A 15837-nucleotide genomic window follows, 5' to 3' on the forward strand; every position below is an offset into this window, starting at 1 on the left:
AAGATCAAACCTATCCATCCTTAAGGAAATCAGCCCTGAGTGCTCACTGGAAGGACAGATCCTAAAGCTGAGGCTCCAATACTTTGGCCACCTCATGAGAAGAGAAGAGAAGAGAAGAGAAGAGAAGAGAAGAGAAGAGAAGAGAAGAGAAGACCTCATGGAAAAGACCCTGATGTTGGGAAAGATGGAGGGCACAAGGAGAAGGGGACGACAGAGGATGAGATGGTTGGACAGTGTTCTTGAAGCTACCAACATGAGTTTGAGTTTGACCAAACTGCGGGAGGCAGTGAAAGACAGCAGTGCCTGATGTGCTCTGGTCCATGGGGTCACGAAGAGTCGGACACAACTAAATGACTAAACAACAACAATAATCTTCCTGAAGAATGCCCCTTCCTTAGTGGGCATATTTTATTTTATTTTTAGTTTGGCTTGAGGGAATTGCTTCAACCATCTGCATTGTTCTGCTAAAATATTCCTTGCACATCTGGAATGGGATCAACAGTTGGCATTTGATTTTCTACATGCTGCAATTCACGATAATCTCAATGGAGTGAATTAAGTAGTAAAGAGTCACATGTGGGGCAAATGCATATGGATCTTTGTTACATGGAACTGAGTTCCAGGGGGCTCTCACCTTGGGGCGATTCCAAATGTCAGCCCCATGACTGAGGGAAATGCTTATGTAAATCCTCTTTGAGCAAAACAAACAACTCGGGCAAAATTGTACTGGAATCTAGATGTCAACTCCCTTGATACCGATTGCAAAAGAGTCCGCCTTAAAAATGTAGAACTAAAATAAGCACACACGCAAATGCAAGGGAAAGCCAGCTCTGTGCTGAATTTGCTATCCTTTAAACCTGTTTACAGAGACGCTATAATTCACAGGTTTCCATTTCAGAAAGGCCACACTCCTGTATGTAGATGGTGATGGAATAACAGTAGCATGCACTAAAGAGAGGGGAGAGTGTCAAACAGCAGGTACCTCTGCACCCTGTCCTCCGTGGGGGCATTCCCATACACCTCTGCTTCCTGCTTGGCTTTCTCACTGCAGCACTGCAGGAAGGTGTGCTTGTTCCTGTGCAAGTAGTCCACCAGGTCTCCATAGCGACAGTACTCTGTTATGATGTAGATAGGGCCTGCAGAGAAGAAGAACAGCTCTAGCCATCCAGGTAGGAGTATTGCTTTCCTTGAATATAACTCGAGAATAGGGCAATTGTGGCCTTACAGAAATGGTAATCCACTTCAGACTGCAAGTGTGGGGCTCATGTTGCTGAATACTTCTACAAGCAACAACAACAACAGCCAACCCTCTGCATTGAAAACATGCATGCCAGGAGGGATATTCTGTTAAGTGAATCCCTGCTGGCAGTGGTGCAGCTAGACATAGATTTTACCACCCAAGTGTGAAAACTAGGTGTGTGTGCATTATATCTTTATCAGAGTTGAAAGCAACATTGCTTGCTTAGTCTCCACATGTTTTAAAGCAAGTGCTCCCTCTGAAGCACTTGCCTTGCATGTTGCCTCCTGCCTGCTATTTGACCACACAGCACAGATCCCGTGCTAGGTTAGTGTGCGAACCAAGCCTTTTGTTGCTCAAGGCTGCCTGTTTGCATTTGCATTTCACATTTTCTGCTTTCATTTATTTAGATTAAGTAGAGGCATCTTCTGAGGAGTTGCATAGATGTGTGCACAAGTTGTTGTGCGGACCTCCACTAGCACTGGTTCATAAGTATGCAAGCCGGCTGGCCAAACAACTAATCATTTCTATAAGTGTCATGTATTGAATATCTGTGGGCACAAATGGGACAGAGCATTCTCTAGGGGAGAGAATCTGGGACTGCCAAAAAGAAAGGCATGCAAGCATCTACTGGCAGCTGTAGCAGTTGATGGGTGTGCTACTTAGTGCTTTGAAAATGGGGAAAATGTGACAATGCTGTCATAAAGCTGCAACAGGAAGTGTGGAAGGACTACGCATTGTATCAAAATAACTGCCTCTCCCATACTGTGTCTAACTTGTCTTGTTGTGAGATCAGTCTCTATAGCACTAAAGGCCTAGAGAGAGAAAAGGAAAATGTGGTTTTGAAAATAATGGAATAATTAAAAGTATCAAGGCAAAATAAAAATGGACCCATTAAAAGTGCACAACAGGGGGCGGGGCGGAGGGGGGGCTATCATTCTGGTGGGCAGTCTAAAATAAAAAGGTGGAGAGGGTGGGTGAACCAGTTCCATAACATGGAGGTTTGGATAGTGGCAGGGCAATTGGCAGGTTTTCTTCGCCTGCCGGAAAACAACCACATGGAACAGCACTTTAGCTAACGGAACAGCAAAGCATGAGACCCTCCTGACTCTCCTTGCCCCAATGCAGGTTTGTTATTTTCTCAGGTTAAAATAAGATCTATTAATGATAAACGTTTCAATGTGCGTGGAGGGGAAGAGAAAGGCAAGGGCACAAGAACACAGTCGTGACGCTGGTACCTCCTTTGGTGCAGGCTCCAAGCAGGTTGACAATGTTCAGATGAGGCCCAAGGTGACTCATGATCTTCAGTTCCGACATTAGTGCCTGCTTCTCACTGCTTCTGGCAGTAGCTGTAAGATGGGTGGATCAAATTATGAAATGCAGAACAGCAGCTTAGAAGTACAAGGGGGGGAGTGCTCTAGACACATCCATCTTCAGAAAAATGTTAACATCGGAGAGACACAGAGAGATGATCAGAAGTGGGAAGAAAGAGACAACAAGTGACAACAGGTAATGGGAAGCCTCCTCTGGATTATACACTTGAGTGCTGACAGCACAATCCTTTATTGTGACTACTCAGAAGTATTGGGTTCAAAAAAGATTACATCCAGGTGAGCATAGATTGCAGTATGATCCAGACATTACTCACCTCACCTGGCCACTACCAAAAAGTAGATTTCCATGTGGCTGTATTTCATACTGTGGACTGTTATATTGTGGCTACCACATAAGCAAGCCACAAACCACAAGTGATTTCACATCACCTTGGATTCAGGAAATGGCTAAAGGTTACTATGTATTTTTTCTTTGGGGAAACAGTTTGCTTAATGACATGCTTTTACGCGTGTCTCATGAGCAAGGCCAGTGAACACTGAAGACACAGGCAGATGATGGTGAAAATATATCAGAAAGACAAGGTGCATGGAAAGGGGGTGTGAACACTTGGTAGCAAGGGGGAGAGAAGATTCCAAACTCACACTTAAGCATTTTCACAGCAACTCTCATGGTAGACTGTGAGTGGCTCAGGCTGTGGGCTATTGCTTCCACCACACGCCCAAAGGCCCCGGAGCCCAGTGTGCGCCCTGCAGCAGGAAGATGAAGGCATATTCTCCATCAGGAACAACATAAGAAAACCATAACTTTAGGACTTTCCAGCTATTAACAGTAATGGGAGGAGTCCGCAGAACAGCTGCATGGAAAATGTTCAGCTCTTTACTTGAACGATTGGACAGCATGAGTTATTCCACTGGGGAATGACTAAAGTTGGGAGTTATGATGTCTGGGCAAGAGATGGTTTCCACATGACTGATAAGACTCCTGCACTAGTCACGCTTTCTTCTAAACAACATTGGATGCACTCTACTTGAGACCGCTAGGTGGGGAATTTATTGCAAATTCCACAGCATCTCATTCCTAGCTGCTTATCTCTTTACATATTCTCTGATTATGAGAATATGTGCCTAGCGGCCTCAGTATAATTGGGAACCAATCCCCATTAGTGTATTTGCTGATCACACCCCAGCCGCTATTGCATGGCGCTGCTTCCTCTTCTCTGCATGGCAGGAGTCTTTCTGTACCGCTCCTTCTAAGACAGGAGCAACTTGCAAATTAATGCTATTGCTGAACAAGTGTCGCAATAGTATGCCACAGCTTTCTGGTTCCCCCTAGTGGTGCACTGACTACCTGGAAGTTGAGTTAGTGCTGCAGCGGTTGAATTCTGCTATGGAAACTTGAAGTGCTTTTTCTGTGTACTACCCTCCAGTATCCAAATGCAGAGGACTGAAGAAGGTGGCTCTACGAGGGACTACAAAAATCATTCCTCATTTCCTGTAGTATTGGAAGTTGTAGTCCAAGCAAGACATGGAGGTAGTAGTCCTGGAACAGATCTGCCCTTCTTCTGCTTAGTGGCACTAACCATTTAAGCACGAATCCTTTCCCATGGCCTGTTCTTCCCCTCACCTAGCACAAGCTTGTCTCTGGGAACTTCCCAGCTGGAGTCATATGGAAGCTGCATGGGGTCCACATAGATATATTCATGTCCATCAGAGCTGACTGACTCAATCACCTTCCAGCGGATTTCATAGCGAGGCTTCTAAGGAAAGGGAAAGGAAGGTGTTAGAAAGGACTGTGCTGTGTTGGTATCCAAGAAGCCTGGCAAGATTAGGTGTCCATGTAGTTTTCAGTAAGCAAATCCACACATTTTCCCAATCTCCACATATCAAGACCTCTATCCGAGGGATGGTTTCTGCCTCTCCAGGAAGGCTAATCAAGTGAAGTGATGACATTATGAACACAATGACCACAGAATTATGCACACCTAATTCTTATTGAAATCAGTGAGGCTTAAGTGGACACAGCCATCCTGAACTGTTCTATAGCTTTATCCACCTGCCCACCATGGAACAGCCACATGAAAGCAGCCACACTTCCATTGTTATTTATCATCTTATCAAAAGGAAGTGCTCCCCCAAATTTCCAAATGTCCATTAGGTTCCTGAAACCTTCCATTTTTACTAACTGGTGGGTTTTTTTGTTTTCTGTTTTTTAAAAAAATAAGTTGGCAATTCATAATGAGGGGAAATTGTTTTACAATCTGTAAAATATATTGTGTCTCCTACTAGCTCTGGTGAGTAAGATTCTCCTACAGACGTTAGTGGATTTTCTGGAAATAATTCCTTATTTATATACCAGGCTTATTCTAGATGCGCATGCCTAAATCCTTGCCTACTGACAGTTCATATGGTAACTGAACTGTTTCAGCCTATCAACTATTACCATTGGATTCCTGAGGTTCCCTGTAGCTGAATAGCTAAAGCTTCATGGTTGCTCAGCCAACCAATCAAGGGCATAGGAACATAGAAAGCTGCCTTTCACCAAGTCAGACTATTAGTCCATCTGGTTCAATATTTTCTACACTGATACCAGCTGATCTCTGGGGTTTGGGTCAGGAATCTGTCCCCTAGTCCTTCAGGCCCTTTTCCAAATTTTTGAACTCATTCTCTCAAAAAAGGCTTAACAGTAGGGAAATAATATCACTACCAGGCTCGCTATAGGACTTTTACTGAGACACAGAAAAGGGTCAAGCATGCTCTTACCTTTCGCCACACAGCAACGAGGATCACTAGGAAAATAAACATGAGCACCAGCAAGGCCAGGATAACTGAGATGATTATCACTTTAAAGGGCAAATCTGAAACATTAAATGTATACAGAAACATAAGGTCCCATTCTAATCAAGAGAATACCAAAACACATTTTATTTGCTTAGATGTATATTTTAAAGCCACTTTTCAGCTAGAAATGCTTACACTAAGAGAAATAAAAAGAATATGCCATTGTTTAAAAAACAAAAATGCACAAACACTGCCAGTGGCTCACCTCATATTAAAACCAGAAACAATCAGCAAACCTGTAAACCTTCCCCACTCGACAGGGAAACGTTGATAACTGAGTGGGCAGTGCAGGGACACTCAGGGACATTTGAAGGTGAGTCTTGTGTATGTGTGATTCTGAAGGTCATGGGTTGGAGTCAACTATCTTTTTATTCAACAGGCTTAAGTTAGTCATGGCCATTCATTTCAGTGAGTCTTCTCTGAGTAAACATTAGTTGACTACAACCCCATATATCCAAGGAAATGCCCAAACACGACTTTTATCAGTGTAAATTACCTGCTTGGAGCTATCCAAGGTCCTGCAACTCCTGCCAAATACTATTTATATATAATAGGAAGCCACCTCAGATATCTGTCATAATCTGTGGCATCCTACTCTGATCACAACAAGACACCATTATGGATATTATTTTAAAAAACAACAACATGAAAGAGAGGTGGAATGGGACTGCAGGTGCCTGACCTCTATGCATTCATAAAAAGGTCTGAAAAGGACCTCTGCCCTGCATGTACACCTGAGCATATACATCTCCAAGCCCTAAGTGGTTATTTTGCTTTTTCCTCTCCATGCGTTGGTGCTTTTCTAAACAGGCGTGTCTTCAAGAGCAAGAGGAATGTCTTGAGTGACTGACTCACCACCATATGCCCCAATCCCCATTTCTCAACACAGGCTGACATCTCTGCTACTTCTCATCAGTCTCTGCAGTAGTGTGGTATATTGTCATTGAACATTAAGAATAACTGGGGTGTGGGCATGTGCCAAAACAATCGCATTGACTGTTTTGTCACATACTCAACTTCATTGCTCAGCTTGCATCGCTGGTCTCCTTCAGAGTTTTGTAGAGCAGCTCATATAGGGTTGTGGTGATCACACAACAAAGAAGCCAAAGAAGCCATAGCTATATAGAGCCACAGAGAACAGCAAAGGATTGAGAAACACAATGCAGTGTTGTAGTATGTTGCTGGTTGCTTTGCTGCCTTATCTAGTATGGGAAGGACTGTAGCTCCATGGCAGAGCTCATGCTTTGCATGTGAAAGGTCCCAGGTTCAATTCCTGGCATGTCCAGGCAGGGCTTGGAAAGGCTCCTGCCTGAAACCCCGGGGTGAGACTGTGAGTAAACAATGTTGAACTAAATGCACTATTAGCCTGACTCTGTATATACCTGTGAGGGATTGAGGGGGGGGGGCAGAGAAAACAAACATTTTAAAAGATTGTACACTCCCAACCCCTTTGCCTTTCTCAAACCTTTTATGGTTTGGGGCACACAGAGGATAAATGCAGTTAAAAGGAATGGTGGTGGCAAGCTTTGCAGGCACTGAACCCATAGGAGAAACAAGGCTATGCATTTATCACATTCATGCCTCCCTGTTCAGTATTTTCTCACTCACTTAACACCATCTGCTTTTGGAACTATGCCTCTTCATTTTCTCTTACTGTGCCTCTATAACTTGTGCTCCTGTGAGTTAATTTAAACACTGCCATATAATTCTAGGAATATCAGAAGGGACATATGGCATAAGTCGAGGACATGACGATGTTCCTACAATCCTACGCTGAAATAAACATTGCTGTGTGCGCACGCACGCACGCACACGTATTATGCAAGACATGCTGTGGAACTCACTGTCTGGGACCAAGGTGATGTTCTGAGTATCTGTGCCCAAGAGGTTTTGAGTAGCACAACTGAGGAAGACCGGCTCATCTACTCTGTGGAGGTGCAGCTTGCTTGTCACGATGTAAATCCTCATATCATCTCGGTAGGTGGTGTTTGTTTCCAGAACCATCTCTTCAGAGGCATTCACCAGGGATTTGGTGGCTTCTGCATCACACCTGTTGTTGAAGATAATCAGCCAATGGGAAACAGCCCAGCTTCTCCAGATGTTTGATTCATTCACGCTCCATTTGAACTGCTGCAACCCAGTCCTGTGCCTGCTTACTTAAAAGTAAGTTTGTACAGGATTGTATGCTAGGTCTAGTTGGAGACATTCAGTGCGACATCGAGTATGACCCTGAAAGTACATGATTCAGCCCCCTTGCTGAAGCTGCATCTGGTCAGTGATCACCTTGGAACCCCATGTGCACCACCATGAGTTCCATGAGGGAAGGAAGGCAGGATATAAGTGCAATACAACATTTTTTATTGGCGTTGATCTGCAAACTGAAAAGGCCTGAGACCATCTTGGCCAGGGGTTGGCAACCTGCGGCTCATGGGCCACAAGTGGCCCACAGGGGTCATTTAAATGTCCCCCGAGCTGCCTGCTCAGTGAGTCCCCGAGCGCTGTGCTAAACCGGCACAGCATGGAGTGGGGACTCACTTCCGAGGCGCCAGAGATTGTGTCTGTGCATGTGCAGATGCCAGAAATCATGTCTGCGCAGACGCGATCTAGCCCATGTAGCGATCTCCGTGGGAGTGAACCAGCCCAGGTGAGGTAAACCTTGCTGACCCCTGATCTTAGCTGTGAGTCACAGAAAACCTGCTCCCTGCCTTGCAGGCCTTTTCCACCTGGCCTGACTGACTCCAGCTACAAAAGCGGAGGCTGCTGAACAGACTCTTGGATGGGGTATTGTTTGAGGGTTTTATGGGGGTGTTGTTGTTGCTATTATTGACATTAATTTTTCATATCTATGTTTTAAATCTGATGATTTATGTAGAAATTGTTCAGTTTGGTTGTATACTTTTTGATGTTTTATTATTGTTTATTACTACTTTTGTTACATTGTAATTATGTATTTCCCCCCTTGTTGTAAGCCTCCTTGAACATGGTTTGAACTATGGAAAGGCAGCATACAAATAAAATTATGTAGGTATATAATTCAAGTTCAAAATGTTTGGAGTGCTGAAACTGTGAAAATAGCTATATGAAAAGCATGGTCACTGGAAGCAATAATCCTTATAATAGGGGAGTCAAGTGTTGTAGCCAAAACTGATAAAGAAGAGAGAGGTGTATTGACATGCTTAGGTGAGGTTTGCGGAAGTAAAAAATACTTTAAAAAAAACAACCTGTAATGGGGCATAGTAAAACAAAAACAGCCTAATAAGATCTGAGCATGATCAGTACTCACAGAATGTTGGCTGTCACTTGGAAAAGAAAAACGGGGGCAAACAAGAGGTGATGGAATAAACTGCTAGAGAAGGTTCTGGCTGCCTGGAGCACTGAAAAGGAGGAGTATTCCATCCAATCAGGAGGTGAAAAATATTGCAACATTCTGTTGCAGACCCCATCTGCCATGCACTTATTTCAATCCTTTGATGAGTAGCATCATTCTATTGGAATCCATTCTCTGTGTTATACAGTTATTGAGTCTCCTATTCCATCATATTTTAATTCCATCCCATGCTACTGGAAGTCCCAAGCACAAATGTACCAAACAGGCCCTTCAGAAGTGATCTCCTTACCATTTGGCATTATTGCAGGTATACCAGACAACCTCTGGCTGGGGCATTCCTTCTGTGATGCAGGTCACCGTTTGCTCCCCACTGGTCGTGTTGCTGTCCTCTCTCAAATGGGTCACCTTTGCTGGTACTGGTTATATTGGAGGAAAGAACACAAGAAAACAAGGAGCTGCTTAAAAGGTAGGAAGGAGGTGGTTGGAATAAACAAGTCTCAGAAAACAAACCCCCACCTCTGCCACCCGAAAGAAACATTTGTGTTACAAATGATACTATTATTGATAAATACCCAAAATCAGAAACATAGTAGTCCAATTTGAGTCCCTGATTTTGATGGTGTACATATAAACATTCCATTTCCTGATTTCTCATCCTAATAATCAGGGCATTTACACGTGTGATGAATTTCAGGGCTCAAACTCATTGAAAATGGCCCTTACAATTGTGATGCTCTTGTGAGTCAACTGGTTACAGAGAAATCCTGTGCTTTTGCTGCACTGTAGTTTGCTAATGCTGGTGTGTGTGTCAATATATAGTTGTGATCCTGTGTACTTTCAGAGAGAACAAACAGAGCAGCACCCATCATAGGACATTTGTGACCTTCCAGCTGCCCAACCCTTGAATCTAGTCATATAGACCAAGCCTTAGGAGCCACCAGATGGAACTGTTGCCCTGTAGGTTTAACACACATTAGATCCCAGGTTCAAAGCCTACATGTGGTCACGTGGTAGAACTGGCTGGGAGGTCAGAGGCTAGAACAGCAAAGCACCATAGCCAGTCAGAGGAAGTAATTCCATGGACTGACTTGTGGGTGCTTGTCATCCTTCCCACCTCCTTGAGCCTATTCACCCACATGTGGTTTTCCATTGTCTGCTGCTTATTGCTCCAGCAGATCTTGTTATGCATCTGCCCCTCTAGCCTTCATTTCAGGCTTCATCTACACCAGGGGTCAGGGACCTAAGGCCCATGGGCCAGAAGCAGCCTGCAGAGGTTGTTTGACTGGCCCACAAGCTGTCCCCAAAGTGAGTTGCCCACTCGTGCGCTGCACTAAACTGGCGCAGCATGGCACGGGGACTCGCTTCCACGGCACCGAAAATTGCGTCTGCGCAGATGCTGAAAATCGCAGGCGCACATGCAATCCAGCCCACAGAGGGATCTCCATGGGACCGATCTGGCCCAGGCAAGATAAACCTTGCTGACCTCTGAATTCTACACACCTACACAAAAAATGCTCTGAAAACAATCTGCAAAAAAAAGGCCAAAGAAAAAACCATTGTAAAGCTCACAATTGAAAATATCATTGAGTTGCGATTTCAGCTCTACAGCGCCATCCGGTGCCACAGTGTTATAAAGTATTTATAATGCTGTATTTTGACTAATGTAGCAGAGTCTTCACACAGTCTGATTGTATAGTTCACCAGGGAGATGGTGAGATACCAGGATGCTGTCCTCTTGCTAGAGAACATAAGACCAGCCTGCTGGATGAGGCCAATGGCTCATATAGTCCAGCATCCTGTTCTCACAGTGGCCAACTAGATGCCCATGGAAACCTGCAAGCGGTCTGCCCGCATGCAATTTCCAGCAACTGGTATTCAGAGGCATAGTGCCTCTGACAATGAAGGTAGAACATAGGCATCCATGAATTTGTCTAATCTTCTTTTAAAGCCATCCAGGTTGGTGGCCATCACTGCCTCCTGGGAGAGTTCCATAGCTGAACTATGTGCTGTGTGAAGAAGTACTTTCTTCTGTTTATCCTGAAACTGCCAACATTCAGCTTCATTGCATGTCCATGAGTTCTATTATGAGAGAGGGAGGGGGGGGGAATTCTCTATCCACTTCACTTTCTCCATGCAATGCATCACTTAATAAACTACTATCGTGTCGCCTCTGACTCACCTCTTCTCTAAACCAAAAAGTCCCAAATGCTACAATCTTTTCTCACAGGAGTGCTGCTCCATCCCTTTCATCATTTTGGTGGCCCTTTGCTGAACTGTTTTCGAATCCTACCTACAACATATTTTGTTTTTTGAGGTGAGGCAGCCAGAACGGTACACGGTATTCCAAATGCAATCACACCATAGATTTGTATAATGGCATTATGATATCTGCAGCTTTATTTTCAATTCCTTTCCTAAAGATCCCGAGCAAGGAATTTGCCTTTTTAACAGCTACCACACACTGGCTTGACATCTTTATTGAGCTATCTACTATGACTTCTTGCCCTTGGTCAGTCACTGCCCATTTAGATTCCATGAGCATATTTGTGAAATTAAGATTTTTCGCTCCAACATGCATCACTTTATACTTGCTTATGCTGAATTCCATTTGCCATTTTAACACCTTTTCACTCAGTTTGGAGAGGTCCTTTTGGAGCTCTTCACAATCTTTTTGTTTTAATGACCATAAACCATTTAGTATCATCAGCAAACCTGGCCACCTCATTGCTCACCCCAGATCATTTATAACAAGTTAAAAAGCACAGGTCCCAATACTGATCTTTAGGGGACTCAACTTTCTACATCTCTCCATTCGGAAGCTGAATACAATGCATAACCTGAGCTCTGGTGGGATGTGGGGGTGTTTAATGCTTTAGGCTAGGAATGAGGAACTTATGGCACTCAATATGTTGTTGCTGAACTCCTGCTCCCATCAGCAGTGGCCAGGAATGATAGAAGCTGCCGTCCTCCCAGGAACTTCTGGAGAGCCAAAAGTGCTTCATTCCTGCCACAGACCCTCTTCCATTAGGAGCTCCATTGTGAAGGTGGGTACAGGTGTGGGGGGAGGGAAATCCCTTTCTGCTTTGCGTTATTATCACACAGAAACAGTTGTCAAACAAGCAATTTTTTATTGAACAGCCACAGTGGGAGAATAGGTTCAGAAATTAAGGTGGGCACATGGGGTTCCCAACTTTCTTGTTCCAGCAGGGCTCCTAGGCCCTGTGCATGACACACAACAGGGTACCAGGAACATATTTCACTGTTCCTGCATCCACATCCTAGAGTGTGACTGCACCTGCTACATGGCTGTCTGTGAAGCAGCTTGCACAGGTACAGGAACACTATGAAAGCAAATGATGGTAATCCCGTGTGGAAACAATTGCATTCACTCTGGCAGCTGTTGTTGTGGCAGGTCTTGCTGCAGGCTTCGATCACAGTCCACATTCTGCTGGACTTGGAACCAGACTTGCATCTGCACCTGTTGGAGGGTTACCTGGAAAGAGAGACACAGGGGCAGTGATGAGTAATGGTCAATAGCTATCTTGTTCCGGTGCCCAGATGCTCAGCAGGTGGTTGTGAGCAAGTGATGAAAACAAGATGCTTTAACCTTAGTGCTCTTCCACGTCCCGTGCCTCAGACCCACCCGTCCCCCCCAGCCTGGAGATGCCTGAGAACTGAATTCAGAGACTCATCTGTCAATGGTCACAGAAACAAAACTCACCTATCCCATGTAGGGGAGCTGTAGTGGAATTCTGGCTGCTGCTACTGTTTATTCCTCTTCATGTGCCAAGTCCTGATCCTGCAAAGAAAAAGAGGTCATGTGTTTTTGGCCAGAAGCAGCTGCCGCGGTGGTTGAAATGAGTGATTGGTTTTCACCAGCAGAAATAGCTGTGCTTTCTGCTGCCTTCATGGTGTCTGGTGTAGTTCTTCCTCCCTATTTATGCTGTGTGCCCTGTGTGGGATAAATTTGTGCTATCTGCTGAGCAGTGGCAATGGGTGAGGTGGGGTGGAGCCACCCTCCCAACACTGCTTATCTGAGATAGTGGAGAGATAGTGGAGAGATTAGGATCATGCTGTCAATGGTGGGACTGCTACCAGCATTCCATTACTTCCACCAGGACATCCATATGGCCCTAACCTCTGCCATCTTGACTTGTCGTAGGGCTGCCCAGATATGCTGCAGTAATGCTGGCATTGCAGGTATGGCTCCACAGCTCAAATCCACTATATATGTCTCTATACTGCTGCTGTGAAGGGTTGTTCACCAATATGAAGTTTCCAACATTGTGAGGAATTGTGAACATGGAAGGTATGTCATGTTGTGTCGTGTCGTGTCATGTACAGAATTCGTACTTTGAGGCATGGACTTCCCCTTCCTTGCTTACCTGTGTGGAGAACTTTGTCCTTGCATCCTCTGTCGCAGGAGTGAAGCAGAGTTTCCCATGGGGTGTTTGTCTCTGAAGTCCCGAGGCAAAGTTATCTGCAAGGGTTTTTGCTCTCTATTGATCCAGCAAAGCAATTCTGATGGACTTAGCAAGCACACCGTGAAAGAGAGAGCAGAATGAGAGGGCCAAGAGAGAGTGGCCTGGACTTACCTATGAAAACATTCTAGAATGCTTGGCCTGCCATGTTAAAAAGCACCTGCCACATGGGCAGGTCCATTCATGTGCAACACTCACTCATTACTGCCATACACAACCACACTGCTGATTTCAAGCATGCTAAAACTCCACGTGTATGGATGCCACATGTGGTGGCGGAGTAAATGCCAGAGTAAACATGAGCACAGATGTAACTTTTGCATGAAAAATGTACCCACACTTTCTGAGTGCTTAATACAGTACAGCAAAGTGGTCAGAGACTTGATGAAACAAGAACAGTCTGACAAAGTACGTTTTCCTTTCCTAAGCTCTGCAAATAGAAACCTGCATTCAGTTAATCCTCCAGGTTTGCATGTGAGTCTTTGGCAAGGTCTGCAGTGCAGTGCAGTGGGAGGGAGCCAGGGATGTGAAATATGGACCACTCTGATTTTATTGGTGTGCCTCTATCATCAATGCTGTTCCCTACAATTGGTTTTTGTTTGTTTACTGTGGTATGGCTTTGTTTGTATTTGTACTTCAAAACAATAAAGCATATTTGCAAAAAGAAAAGAAAAGAAAAGAGACTCATTTGTTCAGTGGTACAGAAGTGAGTGCAGAGTCAATCCCTTTGGCAGTGGGACAATGCTTGTTCCCTGCCCTTGACATTTGTGTTGCTTTTGTTTAAATGAGCTGGGTTGATAAATAATTTCCTAGTGCAAGATAAATTTTTGCAAAGAAATCTGCTCACCATTAATCTGTAAGGTGAAGGAGAGCTCTTTCAAGTCATCTTCATGGAATGCTCGGACAGTATATAAACCTCCCTCACTTTGTTTCACCCTCACAAGGGTTAGAGTAGTATGGTACCTGGAGGAATTAGAACCTTATGTAAATTAAGATGCTGGAGCAGATGATCAGCTCATGCAGAAGCACGAAACCTGCTACAGTTAAAGTGGCATTTCTGCCAAGTCCCTTCAATCAAACTAAATTTGAAGACTCTTGTGAAATTATTGGAGCAATCCAGAAAATTGCCCATCATGGGCTAAAAGAGACTTTTTTCTTTCTTTCAAGGTAGGAATTTCCCCCCAATTATACACAGAAAAGGAAAGCCACAGTGCTTTTGAAGCACACTGTAGTCACAGTACTTGCTCTGTCATCTCTTTCCCATCCTGGTTTGTTCATGCAGGCTGGCAGGGTGTGTGTGACCATGTGGATCCAGGCAATGGTTAATGCATCTTTGTATGAGGGGATGGTCCCTGCCACTTTGAAGGAAAACATGGTTCCTGGAGTCTGAGGTACCTGACAACTACTGATTGGTCACTAAGATCCCCTTTTTTGAGCAAGGTGCTCAAGAGGGGAGTAGTGGTTCAGCTGCAGGAACTTTTGGAGGAAATTGATTATTTGGACCCATTCCAATCTGGGTTCAGGTCAGGTTTCGGGCCAGAAATTCACCTTGGTTGCTCTGATGGATGCCATTTTCTCTGAACAAGATTGCCAGTGTATGAGTGATGGTGGCTCCTGCCCAGGAAATGGCACAGTTCATATACCATCTGAAGCTGGTGATAGGCACTCTTTGCCACAGAGGAGACTTGGGCCTCCATGTGCAAAGGTACTCCCAATGTCCTCAACAGCATACCTATTCCTTCAGAAGCAGTGCAACCCCTTCTAGAAAAGGTGAAATGCCCAGTTCCTGGACCTAGGAACCACTCAGACACAGTGTCTCTGCTTTTAACAGGATTCATTTTGTGAGCCCTCATTCACTGCATCCAGGCAGGCACTGGTTCAACTTGTGCACAGCCTTAATGGAGACTCACAGATGGGTGTGATGAGGATTGTGTGCCCCAGATGACTACTCCCAACGGCTTCATATAGATGCTAAGTAGCATCAGGGATAAAAGAGTGCTTTGTGGCACCCTGTATCTATGTTGCTAGGGTGTGGCATAGACTCCCAATACCATTCTTTGAGACTAGTCTTGCAGGTAGGAGCGGAACCACAACAGATCAGTGCCTTCAACTCACAGAGATGTTCTTGGAGGATGCAGCAGTGAACAGCATTAACAGCCACAGAAAGATCCAGAAGGAGCAACCAGGGTCATACTCCCTGGCTGATTTTGCTAGCTCATCCGACAGAAGACACTTACTTGGTTTCTGAGGAATTCCTGGTGCTGATGGCAAATTCACTGTTGCTCTCTGAAGTCAGGGGCTGATTATTCTGAAGCCAAATGATGGTTGGGCTTGGATACGCCTCAATCAGCACATGGAAGGTGTGGCTTTTATGTAATTCAGCAGACACTGTGTCATTCAGAATAGTGTGGAAGGTCACAAAGCCATGCTCTAGATAAGAAAAAGTGGGAGAGAGAATTCACAGGTAAGCAGAGTGGCTTTGACTTTGCCATCTTTCCAGCTTCCTCTTTCAGATCTATGTGTTCTGCAGTTTGAACAGCTGAACAGAAAGCAAAGTGACTGAGTGGGTAGGAAGGAAATGGGATCAAGTTGAGAGATTGGAGGAAAACTGGGAGCAAG

General features: G+C 44.7%; 1 protein-coding gene across 2 annotated transcripts in view; it reads right to left on the bottom strand.

The window, feature by feature from the left end:
- PDGFRB (platelet derived growth factor receptor beta) overlaps window positions 1-15837 on the bottom strand; it is a 75166-nt gene that overhangs the window by 17102 nt on the left and 42227 nt on the right. For both annotated transcript variants that reach the window (XM_081896863.1, XM_081896862.1), the window contains exons 7-15: window positions 15456-15648; window positions 14066-14181; window positions 9027-9153; window positions 7254-7459; window positions 5332-5426; window positions 4196-4328; window positions 3214-3318; window positions 2476-2586; window positions 983-1136 (exon numbers count right to left, since the gene is read on the bottom strand). In XM_081896863.1, the coding sequence (XP_081752989.1) occupies window positions 983-1136; window positions 2476-2586; window positions 3214-3318; window positions 4196-4328; window positions 5332-5426; window positions 7254-7459; window positions 9027-9153; window positions 14066-14181; window positions 15456-15648 (1240 nt within the window). The remainder of the gene's footprint in view (window positions 1-982; window positions 1137-2475; window positions 2587-3213; window positions 3319-4195; window positions 4329-5331; window positions 5427-7253; window positions 7460-9026; window positions 9154-14065; window positions 14182-15455; window positions 15649-15837) is intronic.

The sequence above is a fragment of the Podarcis melisellensis genome (assembly GCF_964234715.1).
Source record: "Podarcis melisellensis genome assembly, chromosome: 2".
In the NCBI taxonomy this organism is placed as follows: domain Eukaryota; kingdom Metazoa; phylum Chordata; class Lepidosauria; order Squamata; family Lacertidae; genus Podarcis; species Podarcis melisellensis.